We start from the raw sequence: 18,118 nt of genomic DNA, 5'->3' as shown, positions 1-18,118 counted from the left end.
AATAAAATTTATAGAATTAATAAAAATTTGCCTTAATTGTTCTCCTTTAAATCATTTTCTTTTGGGGGGGGCACACCCGGTGGTGCTCAGGAGTTACTTTGTGCTCAGAATACACTCCTGGCAGGCATGGAGGACCATATTTGATGCCGGGATTTGAACCAAAGCTGGCCACATGCAAAGCAAACGCACTACAGCTGTGATATCTCTCTGGCCCCATCTTTAAATCATTTTCTAAGATTTTGTTGTTGAAAGAGCTACTTTCTGAATTAGTTTAAAATTTTAAGAATTTTTATAAATAAGTAATTTAAAGTATTTTTATAATCAAACATTATGCTTTTACCTTATGAAAACTTCCATAAAATAGTGTCTTCACTTCATCGGTATCAAATGTAACTGTTTGTACTTCGCCTCTTACATCCTTATTGAAGAATGATAATGTTTTGCTAGAAGCTGTAACCAACATACATTTGTTATTAAAATATATAGTCCACATAATTTATATTAAGAGTGTTTGCCAATAATTCCTGTTAGAGTGACTTACTTAAAACTGATCATTTAATTTTAGACAAGTTATAATAAAATATTTAGAGCTCAAATATATTTTAAAAGGAAGAAAGTCTATATTTAGAAAATTCTTAAAGAGAAAAGAGAAGGAAAGAGAAAACATAATAAAATGTATACATTGATATGCCTTAAAATAGATAAAAAAAAAAATCCTTACGGTCTGCAATCACTCCAACTTGTGGTTTGTAGTCTCTATCTGTGATTTGCCAGATTGCAAAAGGGTCACTGGGAGTTTCTGGGAGTAGTCTAAACAATAATATAATTGTGTAGGAAGGAGGAAGCCCATTTGGATGTAGCTCTCTGATAAATAAAAACATGAATGAGAGAATAAATGACAATATAATGTCACAAGCAGAAAATATTCTAAGTATTTGCACCAGTATCTCTTTATATAAGGACAGTATTAAAGATCTTATAAAATCTTATAAAGATTCTTATAGATTTTATAAGAATCTAGTTATGTGTTAGGAGAAAAATTTGGAATAAATTTAAAAAATTCTAAAGATGTACCATGCAAGCAGAAATAGAGTATAATATAATACAGGGACAAAAGTCTGTAAAATTGCCTAATGACTATTTTTTTGTACTTAAAACCTAACTTTTATCTAGACATTACATCATAACATTATAGGCTTTTTAAAAGTGATAATCATTATATTTATGAATATAATTTCAAAACAAAAGAGTTTTCAAACAAATTTACTGTTTTTTATTAAAGAAAAAATTCTTCTCATCCTTGAGCCAGAGAGATATAACAGTAAAGACACTTGCTTTACAAGAGGCTTATACAGATTAGAACTCCAACACCATGTGTGTTTAGTACCCTGAGCAATACTGGAGTGATCCTGAACACAAAGTCAGAAGTAAGTCCTGAGCACCATCAGGTGTGGCCTAGTAAACAAACTCCTACCAATCCTCTAGTTTTAATGTCCACTGATGTCACATGATGAAACTAATATTTATTTTGAGGTTTCAAAATGACAATGCTCTAATAGTACATTTAACACATTTACTACTCTGATGTTTGCTTTCTTGTGTACACCAATAGTTTTCTTTTGACCCATTTTATGTTTCTAAATATAAATTCTTCTTATATATCTATTAAAAGGAGTTTTACTAAATATACTTATTTTTTATTCACAGTGTAAGATCATAAATCAGCTTAAGATGCTTTTAGTTTAGAAAGTCCTATTTCTACTGGTTCTCATGCTTCCAAATTTCTTCCTATAAATCAAACTAATCAAATCATCACCAAAATCTCAAATGATCTCCAAAATAAAACCAACTATGACTGTTAAGGTGATATCCAGGTACAAACATTCCATGAGGATATAATGATTTGATTTAATTCAAAAACAAGTGTTTCTTGGCTCTGAAACTGTTCAGTGAAAAATGTGGATATATGTGTCCTTGTAGAGTTGATGGGAGAAATCTTTTGAGGAGAATGAATGGTCTCTGAGAACATTTAATAAGACTTTCTCCCTAAAGGTAGGGAAAGAGTTATGTAATCAACACTTGGACAAAAAGGAGCGATTTGTTCACAAACACTAGCATATGGCCCAGAATATTTCTTGAGATATTCCTAGTACATCATGAGTACTTCTGGAATATAGTGCTGCTCTGCTTATAGCATATTCTCAGGGAAAGTTATATAATATGGTGTCTTTGTGTGTTCAAGAACATACTATATTTAAAGCACATGTTAAAATAATGCATTGGTGGTGGGAATGCTGCACTGGTGAAGGGGGGCTGTTCTTTTTGTGACTGAAATCCAACTATAATCATGTTTGTAATCATGGTGTTTAAATAAAGATATTAAAAAACAAAAAATATAAAAATAATGATCCTATTAATTCATCGCTCACTTAGCCCATTTTGTTCTTCTTTGGTTAAGAATTTTATGAAAATTTATGAAAAAAGGGGCCTAAATGGTGGCTCAAGGGGTAAGGGGTAAGGTATCTGCCTTGCCAGCACTAGTCTAAGATAGACCCCAGTTTGATCCTTGGTATCCCATATGGTCCCCCAAGCCAGGACAGATTTCTGATCACATAGCCAGGAGTAACTCCTGAGCATTCCCAGGTGCAGCCCAAAAAGCAAAAAAAAAAAAAAAAAAAAAGGATTTATGAAAAAAGACATAATTGAATTTATATTTCTTTCAGTTATCAGTTTGAATCTTGCAAGTACAGTAGGCTGTAATAAGTTAAAAGAATAGACAGAAATTCATCTTGAGGTAAAGTTCTACATTGGGTATTAATATTCAAAAAAATCTAAATCTTCAAACCAACGTGGTTAGCCATAGAAGAATTATGAACTCAAAGTGGGTCCAACTACAACAATATGATCTGTACTTCTTTAAAAGAAATTAGCTTTGGTTTTAGACTGACTTTTCCATCAGCTTTCCCAGAATATTTCAACTTTCAGCCATTATTTTCTAACCCTGTCCTGAAAGTTTCTGAAAACTTTGCTTCATCTTGTTCTTTTCATTCTATCTATTGCCAAACATATTTTTTCAACATTAAAGTGTTTTGTTTTAATGAGAAAGAAATAAAAATTTCGGTTATTGTAACCAGACTCAAACTTCCATGAAGTAAAATAACATCTAGAACAATTAAGAAGCTGCTCAAACACTGGCCACTGAAAACTAATCACTGCTTTTCTAAATGTGGATGACCAAAGTTGCCAGTCTTTCATATTCTTCAAGTCCAAAACACTAAAAAGAATGTGTGTTCTTTTCTGTAAGAATCACACTATCTCATTAGCCCATAGAGAGAAACTTTCAAAATTTTAAATTTACTTTTTGTTTAAACAGAATTGAAGAATCATAATTACATTCCTAGACTTAAATTAAAAATTCTGCTGAATGCCAGGCTCATGTGGCCATTGAGGGTCTATGTCTGGGTATAGAAAGGAACCCACTGGTCCATCCCATAGACCTTCCTTTTCCAAAACATGTAGATGTGAAGATGTTTCAATTTATACCATATAATTCTAGGAAGATTGGATCTAATACTTCTTTCCCTTAGAAAATCTACAGCCCAAAACCCAGGTAACAAAACAATGAACTAGTTTGCAGTATATATTTTATCATACTTAGTAACCTCACTTGTTTAGAAAATTAACCTCTAAAGCAGATATACCTCTAACCAACTCTTATACAAACAGTTCAATAGAACATTTAAAAAAAAAACCCATACTCCAGCATTCCAACCCACCAAATGCAAAGAACATGGGGAAACTAAGAAAAACACCTGGGGATAAGGAGAGAAATCCTGACAAATTTTCAAGTCCACCAAAGTGCATGGGGCTTATAAATGAGACTTAGAAATGAGACTTAATGTCTTAGCAATATAAATCAATGAGTCACTAGCTTGCTAAATAAAAAAAATATATAGATAAAGTATTTAAACAACTCAAAGAAGTTTTTCAAAAGAAAAATAAATGGAACTAAAGGAACTAAAAAAATCATGTTGGCAAGCTATAGTAGCAAATCATAGTAGAGAATCACATAGACGAATTGAAAACAAATTTAAAGCCATCAGAGACAAAGAAGTCAAAAAAGAAATGAGAGACAAAGCATTGCAAGACGATGTAAGGTACTTGATGAACAAAGACAAAAGAAATAGCCTCCAAATATTAGGTATTCCAGAAGGGGAGGGAAAAGGGAAAGCGGAAGAACAAGCAATGAGGGAGCTAATTGCAGAAAACTTTCCATCTCTCTGGAAAGAGGCTGCTGTACAAATCCAAGAGGCAAAAGGAGTGCCAAACAAAATAGACCCTAACAGAACAACACAAATAAAACATATTGTAATCCAAATGTCAAAGAGAAGGAAAGACAGAAAGAGAGATGGTCTCTTTAAAGCAGTAAGTGAGAAGAAAAACCTCAATTAAAAAGGAAAGAACATAAGAATTAAACCAGATCTTCCATTTGAAACAATAAAGGCAAGAAAAGAGTGGAATGATATATTCAAACTACTGAATAAAAGAAACATTTAACCTAGAGTCCACTTACCTAGCAAACCTTTCATTTACATGGGAGGAAGACTTTAAAATATTCTCAGGCAAAAATAAACTCACAATATTCACTCTACCCCCAATCAACTCTAAATGAACTACTCAAACATCAATTACATAAATCAGATACCCAATTGTAACAACAACAACCCTTATATTATATACAATATAATGGCACAACAGTCCTCTCTGTCAATAATTTCCTTAAAAGTCTAGGGACTAAATTCCCCTGATACTTAATGAGAAGGAAGTTAGAAAACCTAAGCAGGCCAAACACAAGTAAGTAAATTGAAATGGTAATTAAGAAACTCCCCAAGAATAAAAATACAGGACCAGATGAGTTTACAGGTGAATTTTATCAAACATTCAAAGAGTTACTACAATTGATTCTTAGACTCATCGAAAACATTAAGAATATGGAAATCTCCCTAATTCTTTCTATAAAGATATTATCATGCTCATTCCCAAAACTGACAAAGGTAACACCAAGAAAGAAACACTACAGACCAATTTACTGATGAGCATGAATGCAAAAATTCTTAACAAAATCTTAGCAAACTGAATCCAACAACAAATCAAAAAGATCATACATCAATAAATGTAGAGAAAGCATTTAACAATATTCAATGCCCATTCATGTTGAATACCCTCAGCAAAAGAGGCGTGTTTTCAGTTTGCTTTCAGGAAAGGAATCTGGATGCCCAAGACCCAGCAGATAATATTTCATGAGATAGACTCCTCTTACAGTGTTCATTATCATATTGCTTGGTATCTAGCCGTGAAATGATCTGTTATTTCTCCCTATTTAACCCTTGATTCTCAACTCCTCTAGAAGCAGAACATTCCCCCACCACCCTAATCAGCTGCTAGGCAGTTCCCAAAGCAAAAGGACAGTCTCCCAGCCCACTTTGCCTAAAGTCCAGAAAGAAGCTGCCACCACCACTGCTGCTGAGTTGCTCTCTTCCATCCCCTTTTCCCACCTCCCTTAACTGTGAACTATTGCTCAGTACCAGATTTGGCTTTTGAGAGACTCTAAGCTTGAGACATTACCTGATCCCTGACTTCTGTGAACCGTTTTTCATACTCCACAGACCCTATTACACATTGAAATTGTGCTCTGGATTTTATACCCCCAGAATATTTCAAAAGACTTACAGGGGACATATTAATTTTCTTTATATATTTCTTTAGATGTTTTTCTAAAACATCTTTTTAATAGGTATAATTCATAGAGTGTATTTCCTTATGTAGAGGTAGCTTTCCTGATCCCTTTTCTGGATTTGCTTAGTTGGAAATTCTAGTAGATGACTTTCTCTTGGGATCTAAATTCAGGTTAGAACCAGGTTACAGGGACCATTGAGCTTGTTATTTTTGCCCCATTTGCACCAGTAATATCACATGGCATTGTTCCTTTTGGCATACCCACATTTAAATGGGGATATCTTATGTGTAAAAAGAAGTTCTTATCTAATAGGGATAGGAACTCATAAAGTTTTTTAGCGCAGTGGGGCCTTTCACCCTGACCATTTGTCATAGTGACTTGACTTATGTCACAGTCGATCGAACATAGATTGTTTAACCCTGATCCTTGGATCCCAGCCTTGGAACCGGCACCGTTTTCTGCACTAGCACAAGGACTCAAACCCTAACCTTTCTGGAGGTTATCCTAATGCTGCCCTGGCATAACTTGATCCAAGATAGGTTCATAATACACCCTGACGACCAGAAAACAGCAACAACTTGCTTTCAGTGCAGGTTTCTCTGCTTTGCCATCTAACTCTAAGATGAAGTCAGAAGATGCTCCGTGACACCCCAGCTTTGACACAGGAACTGTGCAAGAAACAAGATCTCTAATTACAGTAGTCTAACTGTGACAACCATAATTGAGGAGAACTTCCTGGGACAGTGAAGATAGACCTTGGGGTTGGACAATTAGTATGCCTACAGCCAGAAGTTGGTCTTATGACAGGATGCTTCACGGGTAAGGACACCCTGTTTTTAGGACAAAGGTTTTTCCTTTCTAATTCCCTGATGTTTGCTGTGCCTATGCAAAAATAATAAAAAACAAACCTGCTACCAACAAACCTTTTTTTTTGTTTTTGTTTTTGGCTTTTGGCTTTTGGCTATGCTCAGGAGTTACTTCTGGCTCTGCACTCAGAAGTCGCTCCTGGCAGGCTTAGGGGACCACATGGGATGCCGGATTTGAACCAGGGTCTATCCTGTGTTGTCCGTGTGCAAGACAATCACCTTACTGCTATGCTATCACTCTGGCATCCAGCCACCAATCTTTTCGACTTTTTTTCTTTTAGATAGGGGTTCTTGCCTTTATTATAGAGCCTTGGGACATGAATTACTTTTTCTACCTCATATTTCTGCATTTCTCTATAAAAATGAGAAGAGAAAAATAAAGAATGGGGCACAAGGGGCAAGTGGTCTCAGGTACATTGGTGGAGATAAAAAGGGACAGAACTAAATACTCAAGCCAAAGTCAACAACAATGGAATCAATAAACTCAAACTATAACAATTCTAACTTAAAATGGGCCTGTTACACTGGTGGGTCAGGAGGCTAAGGGTGGTGGTATAGGATGCACGCTGGGAACTTCGGTGGAGGGAGGGCAACACTGGTGGTGGGAATGGCCCTAATTCACTATATGCCTGAAACTCAATTGTAAAGGGTGTTTTAAATCACAAAGGTATCAATAAGATTAAAAACAAATTTAAAATGCTCAATAGCCTATAATATGGGACCATTTTGAGATTCTTGGGTCTTAAAATCTAGTCTCCAATGCAATCTGATTGAAGACACTGACTTTTAAGAAATGAGACAAGGTAATCAACAAGAATCTACTGACAATCTAAGTTCCCAGATTCCAAGAAGTCACTTCAGAATTCAATAGATAATAGAGTGGCCTTTTGTACCACTTACACTGTAGGTTGATTCACAAAGGCATTCTTCTGAAGTCTATATGCTGAATAGCTGGGAAAAGACCCTGATTCCAAAGAGACTCCTTGTACAGAAGCAAAGTTTTTTTCTGTTAGGTTGTATGCTTCAAGCATCTTAAAACCTTACAATAAAAAAGGAAAAGAAAATATTGAAATAAGAGCAGGTTAATTATTTTATTGCTTAAATCGTGAAAGGAATTGATCCAAGGTTATATGCTTACCTGGTGAGGTATAGCCATCCAAGTAAATGAGAGGACAATCTGCAATGTACAATGTGTGTTCATTAGGCAAAATTCACCAACGTTATCTATAAGCATAATATATATACCTATAAAAAGCTATGTGTAAAGTTCTTCAATAATTTATAAAAAAAATCAATTTACCAGTTTTCTTTTCTTTAAGTCTTTATGTAGAAAAAATTCTACCACTAGACTGTGCATTCTTAAAAAATCATTCATTTAATTTGTATCTAGCCTTAAGAAAAGTAGAATATAATTTTGTTTTGTTTAGAGGCCAAACTTAGCAGTATGCAGGTCTTATTCTTGATTGCAATTAGGATTGACTCCTGGTTATCAGGAATAACTGAAGCAATCATAAAGAGTGGCAAGGATTGAACCCAGGTCATCCATATGCAAGACAACTGTCTTACACACTATATTACTGCTTTGGTCAAGTAAAATATAATTTAAGAGAAAAAATTTCAGATGAGTTTCAGTACAGTAAGTCACTTTTTGCCAGGTAATTTTGGATTCATGTAAGATAGGTTTGTTCCAATCCAACTCTTTTCTCTGTCAAAAACTCGTGCTGGTCAAAAACTCGTGCTGGTTCTGGAACAACAAGGAACTGTGATGAATATGCAATGCTAGCTCTAACAGAGTGAGCTCTGAAGGATTTTAATATAAAGTTCATTAGGATGGGGGAGAGAAACTATCTCTATAATCTAAGAATTGGTATTAATGATGTTGAAGAGAAGTTGACAATGGCGACGAGATTAGTGTTGTAATATTTTATGCCTAAAACTCAACTATCAACAACTTTGTCAGCAATGGTTCTTTAATTTAAAAAAGATTTTTTTCAAAGAATTGGTGCTAATGAATGAGAAAGAGGATAACCTAATTTAAATAATCAATCTTTGGTCCTTAACACAATGTTTCTCCCTTTCCTATATTTAAAAACTTGAACATTAGTCCTTGAAATGATAAGAAACATATATACACACTCTCCCTCCCCCATAAAAATAATTTTAATGATAATGTAGAAACAAGTTCATTTCTTCCCACTGCTCTTTGAAACACTATGTCCACAGGACAGATAGCAATTTATCTCTAATAGAGAAAAGCTTCATCCCACAAAATATTTTTTGTAACTGCATTTTCTTTTTTTGTTTTGTTTTGTTTGGGGTTCATACCCAGCAGTGCTTAGGGGTTACTTCTGGTTCTGAACTCAGAAATCACTCCTGGCAGGCTCGGGGGACCATAGGAGATGCCGGAAATAGAACCAGGTTTGTCCTGGGTTGGCCTCATGCAAGGCTAATGCCCTACCACTGTGCTATTGCTTCAGCCCTTGTAAATACATTTTCTAATCTGTAGTACATTAACTCAAATTTTGCAAACATTATACATAATAAAAATGACATTTAATTACTTGATTTCATACAAGGTATATTGCATCTTCAATGCTAAATATTAGCCTCTGAAAAGCTCATATTTCATATGATCTCAATAGGAAATGATTCATCAGATTCTCAAGTGAATTCTCAGGAGCATATATTTGCTATAGAAAATTGTGCATTATTTTCGAACCAAACCATATTTAGATCCATGTGGACCATGACTTACTTGAACTGGCAGTTTCACAGACAAATGTAATCAGGTTGTCTTCAATCTTCTCAAAAGATTCAAAGTCATCCACAATGAACACATGTCGCTCACTTGGCTTGCTGGCAATGTTAGCAAGCTCATTATAATCAACATCAGCCACACCAACAACAAAGACACTGAACCCTATGGAGTGATGTATATAGAGTTAATTTCAAATTTTCTTTTCATCCTTTACTATTTAAATAAATATATTTATTATAAATAAATAAAATAAATATATACCATATATAGTGTGTTTTAGTAGAAACATGCTATGTTTTTTTTAGCATGTGAAATCCTTTTAATTGCAAACTCTCTTTAATAAACATTTTTCTTTCTCTGAACTTTGGTGTTGGGTGTGGTGAACATTATATATACATATTGAGGTCTTAAGTTAGACTCCAAATACTTATATAATATTGTAAATTGAATTTAAAAAGAACCAGAAAGATAGTACAGGGGTACAGTTCTTTAGATTCTGTTAACCCTAGTTCTATACCCTGCACTACTCAGTTGTCCCTATAAGCAGAGCTTGGAGTAAATGCTTAGTGTAGAAAGAAAGAGTGAAAAAAAAGAAAAAGAAAAAGTGAATATTCATTGTACAGGTCTATATGTTTTCTCATTTGCACAGTTCTAAGAACTATACTAAACTCTCTCAATATCACTGAAACTTAAATTACTTGACTCAATTTAAGAATGACTTGCTTTAAAATCTGGGTTTTTGAAACTGATTTTCTCAGCAAACTCAAGCTCATAGGTCTCCCACACCAGTAGTGATTTCTGAGTAGTGATTTCTGAACACATATCCAGGAGTAACCCCTGAGCATCACCAGGTATGGCCCAAAATTAATTAATTAAATAAATAAATAAATAAGATCATTTAATATGCAAGCATACATAATTCAAGATTAACTCAGTATTCCAAAATATAGAGAAGTCTTGGGGCCAGAGATAGTATGAAGGTAGGGATTTTGCCTTGCATGCAGAAGGACAGTGGTTTGAATCCCAACATCCCATATGGTCCCCTGAGCCTGTCAGGAGCGATTTCTGAGCATAGAGCCAGGAGTAACTAAGCCCTGAGCATTGCCGGGTGTGACCCAAAAACACAAAAACAAACAAACAAAATATATAGAGAGAAGTCTGCTCAAACTACTTAATATAACAGCAGTGATTTCTTAAAATAAATGCAAAGAATTACCTCTACAAATAAAGCATCAGACACTGTGCCTATGCAAAGAAAAAAAGCATAAAATCTTGCCACACCAGCCCTCCTTCCTTAGTTTTTTCTTTTTACTTATCTTTTCTCTTCTCTTTTCTTTTTTCTTCTTTTTTTTATTATTTTTATTTATTTAATTTTATTTCGTTCTCATGGTTATTATATGATGGTGGCTGTGTTTAGTAGCTGGGTGCTTTTTTTGTAGTTGCTGAGGGTTTTTTGTTTGTTTTTTGTTTTGTTTTTCTTCTTTTTTCCCTTTTATTTTTTTCGGGGGTGGGGCATACCTGGCGATGCTCAGGGGTTACTCCTGGCTATATGCTCAGAAATCACTCCTGGCTTGAGGGATCATATGAGATGCTGGGGGATCAAACCACAGTCTGTCCTAGGTCAGCGTATACAAGGCAAATGCCCCATTCTTTTAAATTGATATTTATAACTTCTGGACAGAATCCTCCCAGGTTTATTCCAACAGAACCACATAACTTTTTTTTTTTTGTCTTCTTTTAACCACACCCAGCGATGATCAGGGGCTACTCCTAGCTTTGCTCAGGACGCCTTCCTGGTATGCTCAGGGGGCCCCGTGGGATGCCGGTGACTGAACTGTGTGTGCAAGGCAAGCACCCTACCCGCTGTTCTATCGCTCCAGCCCCATGAACCACATAACTTGATTCATTTTCTTTTGCTTCATAAATTGAAGGGGGGAAAATGGAGGGTGCCAGGACCAGTCATATGAACATTGAGTAGAAATAAAAAGGCTCAGAGGACTGATTTTTATTATCCATGACAAAGTGGAAAACTTTCAGACATCACAAAAGGATCTAGGGGAGAGTAGAAGAGCATGTACGGAGCCATGACAGTATACTTCAAGGGTGAAGAAACCCTGTATCTCTTAGGTTAGGGGAATTCCCTGTATAATATCTCCAATTTTTACTATGCCTATGCAAAAAATAGCATAAATTAAAAATAAATTCTTTGTATTGTTGTTGCTTTTTTTCCCCCTGTGCTTTGATTCATCTCTAGTTCGGGACTGTCATTAGTGTTTGGTTGTTGTCTTTATTGCTGTGGTGCTTTCGGGGTTTTTTGGTTTGTTGGTTGGTTTGTGCTTCATTTTTATTTTGGGGGGTTTTTTGGAGGGGGGTAATATTTTGTATTATTTCTTCCTTCCTTTTCCCCTTTCTTTTCTTAAACTGATTTTTATAGTCTCTAGAAGGACTCCTCCCATTATTTGCTTGTTAGAATTTTCCCCCCCTTTCTTTCTTTCTTTTTTCATTCCTTCAAACAGAACCACAAACTTGAACCATCTTGTTCTGCCTCACAAATTAAGGGGGAAATAATGGAGGGCACCAAGACCAAACAGTTGTATGAACATTGAATAGAAATAGAAAATGATTAAACTTACACACCAAATCCAAAGCCAACTACAATAGAATCAAAACCAAATATACAAGCAGCTAGACACAGAAGGGACCACTTATACTTACAGCCCAGGGGACAAAGGAAGGGCGTTATGAGATGCATGCTGGGAACAAAGGTGAAGAAAGAACAACACTGGTGGTGGGAATGCCCTAATTCAATGTCACTATATACCTAAAATACTACTGTGAATGATTTGTAATTCACTTTGGTCAAAATAAAAATTACTATAAAATAATTGTTTAAAAGCACTTTTGAATTAAAAAATAAAAATAAAAAGGATTAGACTTAAACACCAAACCCAAAGTCAACGACAACAGAATCTATATCCAATCTACAACAAGCTATACACAGAGGGGAGCAGTTACACTAGCAGTCCGTGGAGGAGGGGTGGGGGCAACGAGGATAGATAATGGATGCATGCTGGGAACAGGGGTGGAGAGAGGACAACACTGGTGGGGGGAATTGCTGTGATTCATTGTCACTATGTACCTTAAATATTACTGTGAAAGCTTCGTAATTCACTTTGGTTACAATAAAAATTATTTTAAAAAAAAGGTTCCCTCTCTCCCTTCCTCTCCTCTCTTCTCACCTTCTTTCCCCTCCCTTTCCTGCCCTGCCTCTTCGCACCCCTCCAATCTCTCCCTTCTAAAATAAAGAAAATAAAAAATAGCACCAATCATGACTCATACTTTCAGACGAATCATGTATGTACAGGTGACACTTTATGTATCAAAGTACTTTAAGTTAAAGTATACATGTATTAAAGTATACATTGTTTTCATATAAATAAAATATGCCCACCTTGTACCTTATTTAGGGAAGAAAAAGAAGCTAGTTAAATTAAGTACTAGAATGACTTGGTTTATTTCTACTAATCCTAAATAACTAATCTATAGTCAGCACTGTCCAGAGACTCTTAGGATAATTAATTGATAATATCTGACTGAAATCTTGTTATTCCACTATACAAGATACCTTCCATCTATCTTCATTAAATCTCCATATGCAAGAACATGGCTAAACTTTATGTCTATCCCTATGAAGAAAATACCATCTGAATTCACTTCAACTATGGTAAAAGGCATTCCCTAATATTTTAAGTTATTTGACATTTAAACATCACTTTATCATTTTCTGATTCTTCAAGTCACAATGAGAAGATTAGATTTGCTCTTTAATAGACCCTGAATGACTTTCAATAAAGAATTTTTATAAAGAATACATCATGTCATTTCTGAGACATTTCAAAATCAATCTATAATTAAATATAATCTAACATCACCAATCTATAATTAAATATAATCTGACCTACAGAGCACAACTTAAAACAAGAATTACAAGTGAAACAAAATAGTTTTGCCTTTTGCAAGCATTCTAGTCATTTAAAACTGTTAAAATAATCTGAGTGTGCTCACTTGGCATCAAATTTATGTCAGTGCTTACCTGACTGTTGGATGACAAAAGCTGCCTTCTTAACCTCATCCTGTGACCGACCATCTGTGACCACCACGAGTACTTTGGGGACATTCTTCCTCATACCACTTTCCCAGGTCAAGACCTTTTCTTTAATAAACGTGAGCGCTTTACCTATAGAATGTGGCATAATTCAATTTAGTATTATCTCAGTGAAAACTATCAAGATCATTAGCATTGCTCAATTGACAATATTGTCTATGTTTAACATGATAGTTTATTAAATTCTGCCATCCAAAGGCTTTGTTAGACTGTATATTATTATTAACTTTACCTGTTCTTGTATTTCCTCCTCTGTACCTAATATTTTGTAGAGCCCCAAGAGCTTGGGCCTTATCATTATATGTGTTCAACTTGAACTCGGACTTGACTTCATCACTGTACTGCACAAATGAGACCTAAAAGGAAATATGATTTGGTGATGAGGGAAAATATACTCTCCTTATATTCTAATAATCTGTGAATCCCTTAGCTACATAATCAGTAAGGAAGTACAAACAGACAAATAATAAGATCTTTATAGCTAATATTAAAACACTGACACTATAATCTAATTAAAATCTCTCCTTTATATTCTTCAATTAAATTATTAATAATTGATATTAATAATGTCACTGTATTGCCATGCATTAAGATGTATAAGGAACTGGGTCGGAGAGATAACATGGAGGTAGGGCATTTTGCCTTTCATGCAGAAGGACGGTGGTTCAAATCCTGGCATCCCATATGGTCCCCCGAGCCTTCCAGGAGCAATTTCTGAGCCTAGAGCCAGGAGTAACCCCTGAGCGCTGCCGGGTGTGACCCCCCCCCCCAAAAAAAGATGTATAAGGAACTGATTAAATAAAGAGAGCAAAAGGGTTTCAGGATTATAAATGGTAATATGTCATATTGACCTTAAATATTGACAAAACAGTTATTTCACAGACAATTGCTCCTTCTCATTGAATACAGCATTTCTTTACAATAAAATAAAAATGTCTCATTGTCTCATGTGTGACAATACTTAACTTCCATAGCAAATTTAGTGCCAGTATGGTCTAAGTAAAAAAGAATAGACTTTACAATCAGGATTCACAAATCTCAAATCCTACCTCTGCCAATTAATAGCTGTGACTTTGAATGAGTCCATAATATCTTTGGGCTTTGGTTTTCTTAACAGTAAAAAAGGAGGTAATTATATGTATATTCTAGAGGGTCTTTTTTGAAGGACTAATAATACTGTAAATAAAATATCTGATACTGAGAAGTTCATATAATATTTTAGCAGTTTTCTTTAAAATATTAGTTTCCAAAATTATTAAAAATAAAAAGTTCAACTGGTAGCCAGAGTGGTGGCACAAGTGGTAGGGCATTTGCCTTGCATGTGTTAACCTAGGACAAACCTGGGTTCTATCTCTGGAGTCCCATATGATCCCCCAAGCCAGGAGCAATTTCTGAGTGTATAGCGTAGTAACCCCTGAGCGTCACCAGGTGTGGCTCAAAACCAAAACAAAACAAAACAAAATAAAAATAAAAATAAAGCCAGCTTGACTTTTCACTCTTTTTGAGTATGAATGACTGATTTTCATGGGATTGTTTGAAAATTTGAAATTCAGTAAATTCAACAAAATACTATCCTTTTAAACTATAGTATGTTATGAAATTACATATAGCTTGCATAAAGCATATACTGTTATTTGTCTCTATACTTCATAATGAAAAAATGAAAGTTGCTAAAATAGAGAAGGAACTTCACTAAGAAGAATGGTGGAGGAAATGGAGAAAACAAAAATTAATACAATTGTAATACAATACATTTTCTTATGGAAACAATAAAGGGATTGTATTGGAGAGAAAGAAAAGGAAAGAACTCCAAAGGTTAATATAATTGTAATACAATACACTCTCTTATCTCCAGGGGTCTGTGAAAACTGACATAAATACTGACCATAGGAAGTGATACTTGCAATAATACTAACAAAGACAAATTCCTGGAGTATAGAATACCTAAAAGCATCAAAGAGATCAATCTAAAAGGTTTGGAATTTTAAGTGGATCTGTAAGACTGAAGAATCCATGAAGGGGTTAATGATAACTTTGATAAGATTCTGAAGGGTCAGAAAATCTTTCAAAATAGCTTAAAACCACGAGCCCTTAGTAGTTAGGAGTAGTGTGGATTCTTAGTATGAGATGTTAGGCCCATGATAAATTATTCATTGGGCCTCCATTAATATGTAAATCTCTTCATGTTCCCACTTGAGAAATACAAATAAATTTAAAGAGAGTCAACAGCAAGATAACTAGTGGCTTACATTTTAGGTAAGTAAATGCAATACCCATTGAATCAACGAACATCTGTCCACTCAATGACATACTCACTCCAGTCACTATTCACCATTGAATCCTCTGACCTAATTGGGTATATCTACCAAAATAAATTAATTTCTACAATATTAGCTAATTACATCTGGAAATTTTTTGGAAGCCTTAAGCAGTAAATTAGAGTCAAATTCCTATAAAAACCTTCAACAGAAATAACAACTAGCCAAACAAAATATTTAAAAAGTTATAGTGGTTCTGAAGATATCAGTAGATGGCGAATTATGAAAAACACACACCTGAATTCCAGCAGGATTAATCTCATCAAAGGCTCCCACAGTATTGAAGATAAATTTTACAACCTTGTTAAAATTATCATCACCAATACTCCAGGAGGCATCAGTTAAGAACACAATATCTGCCTTGGCCCCTTTGCATACTGGAAAAAAACAGAGGTATCCCTAATCTCATTAATTCTTTCATTCAAACAAAATTGAATAACTGAGAAACAAATTCAAATACATCTACTCAATCAAAAGCACAAGACCTCCTTTGAGTTTAAGATGTACAAACAAATCTAAGAAGTGGATCATTGAACTGATTTTAAATATACTCTCTAAAGTAATTACACTGATTTACAATTATTTTAAATGCCATTTTATGTTTCTGAACTCTTTAAATGACTTCAGATAATAAATGAGAAAATCAAGTTGTAAAGCAATCATATCCAGAATTTAAGTATCTTTTAACTAAAAATTAGATTATTAGAATTAATAATAACAAACATAAAAAGATGAAAGGGAATAAGTAATAGAACATTTTAAATGTGAAGGTACAGCATAGAGGAGAAAATATTCTAAAATATAAAAGTGTTTATGTATGAAAATTTAACATTTGGGAGTTTGCAATACCAATAGTGAACCCTAATATAAACACTGTATATTCAGTAGTGATTATTTTGTCAGTGTAGGCTGAGGGGATAGGAACTTAGTAACTTCATGATACTTTTAGCTCAAGTTTTGCTGTGAATCTAACTACTTTTATAAAAATCTACTGAGAGAAAAATAACATGCTCTAATGCCAAGATCTAAATTTATTGAATTTATTTTAAGACTAAAAATATTCATTTCATTTGCCCCTAAAAAATTTAAAATATTATCCATTAAAAATTGGAAATGTAGGGGCCGGAGCAGTGGCACAAGCGGTAAGGAGTCTGTCTTGCCCACGCTAGCCTAGGATGGATCTCAGTTCGACCCTAACCCCGCCCCCAGTGTCCCATATGGTCCCCCAAACCAGGAGTGATTTCTGAGCACATAGCGAGGAGTAACCCCTGATCATAACTGGGTGTGGCCCAAAAAACAAAAAAAAAAAAAAAGAAAAGAAAAGAAAAGGAAATGTAATATAAAAATAGTGTAACAAATCACTACACAATTAACTTAAAATTACTTTTAATAAGGCACTGGAATAACCCCCAAATTACTGCTTTAATAGTTCTGTATACCTTTTTTTATACCAGTTCATTGAAAATGACAATGATGACTCAAACTTTGCTGAGTAAAGATTTTGTTTGTTCAGTTGGTGCAGCCACACATGGCAAGGCTCAGGATTATTTCTGATTCTGCACTCAGAAATCATTCCTGGTGGTGCTCAGGAGACCATATGGAATTACCAGACAACAAACCTGGATTGGCCACTTGCAAGCCAAACATCCAACTCACTGTACTACAACTCTAGCTCCGCAGCCCACTATTTCAAAGTTAAATCTCAGGGACCAAAAAAATAAAAGTACACAGCCAAAAAAAATAAAAAGAGGACTTCAAGGGAAATATCTCCTGCGTTTGTCTGCCTGTGTTTCTGAATCCCTGAAGGTCTCCTCATGGGCCTAGGGAGCACACCCCCAAAAATCTTCATTTTGAAGCTGCACAGTGAGTAAATTGTGGCTGTGGGAGTCGCCGTCCAATAAGCTGAGCTCTCTGACCTGCGGAGGCTCAGTCCTGCTGTGCCTTTGTTCACTCTGAGGACTTCAAGGGAAACTTCTCTTGCGCCTGTCTGCCTGTGTTTCTGAATCCCCGAAGGTCTCCTCAGAGGCCTAGGGAGTGCACCCCAAAAAAATTGTCAACTAGAGGCAGCAGAAGAGTGGCTTCACTTCGTGGTCACGCACTCTTTCTAACCAATGAACCCCACCACAACACACAGGAAAAACCACACTACAAGCGTGACAATGGGGAAACCTCGTAGGCAAACACCATGCACAGAGAATGAAGACAAAAGCTTGGATGACCTAATAAATTCCAACCACCTGATTAACCTCTCAGATATGGAACTTAAAATAGCAA

At 35.0% G+C, this 18,118-nt stretch overlaps 1 protein-coding gene across 1 annotated transcript in view; it reads right to left on the bottom strand.

Annotated features, from left to right (window-relative positions):
* COL12A1 (collagen type XII alpha 1 chain) overlaps positions 1-18,118 on the bottom strand; it is a 164,935-nt gene that overhangs the window by 26,035 nt on the left and 120,782 nt on the right. Inside the window, exons 43-50 of the mRNA XM_049776732.1 lie at positions 16,082-16,221; positions 13,759-13,882; positions 13,455-13,598; positions 9,359-9,523; positions 7,742-7,780; positions 7,504-7,642; positions 722-864; positions 341-450 (exon numbers count right to left, since the gene is read on the bottom strand). Coding sequence (XP_049632689.1) covers positions 341-450; positions 722-864; positions 7,504-7,642; positions 7,742-7,780; positions 9,359-9,523; positions 13,455-13,598; positions 13,759-13,882; positions 16,082-16,221 — 1,004 coding nt within the window. The remainder of the gene's footprint in view (positions 1-340; positions 451-721; positions 865-7,503; positions 7,643-7,741; positions 7,781-9,358; positions 9,524-13,454; positions 13,599-13,758; positions 13,883-16,081; positions 16,222-18,118) is intronic.

This window comes from Suncus etruscus, chromosome 7, assembly GCF_024139225.1.
Source record: "Suncus etruscus isolate mSunEtr1 chromosome 7, mSunEtr1.pri.cur, whole genome shotgun sequence".
Taxonomy (NCBI): domain Eukaryota; kingdom Metazoa; phylum Chordata; class Mammalia; order Eulipotyphla; family Soricidae; genus Suncus; species Suncus etruscus.
Note: the sequence above shows the minus strand (reverse complement) of the source record. Positions and strands in the feature narration are given on the sequence as shown.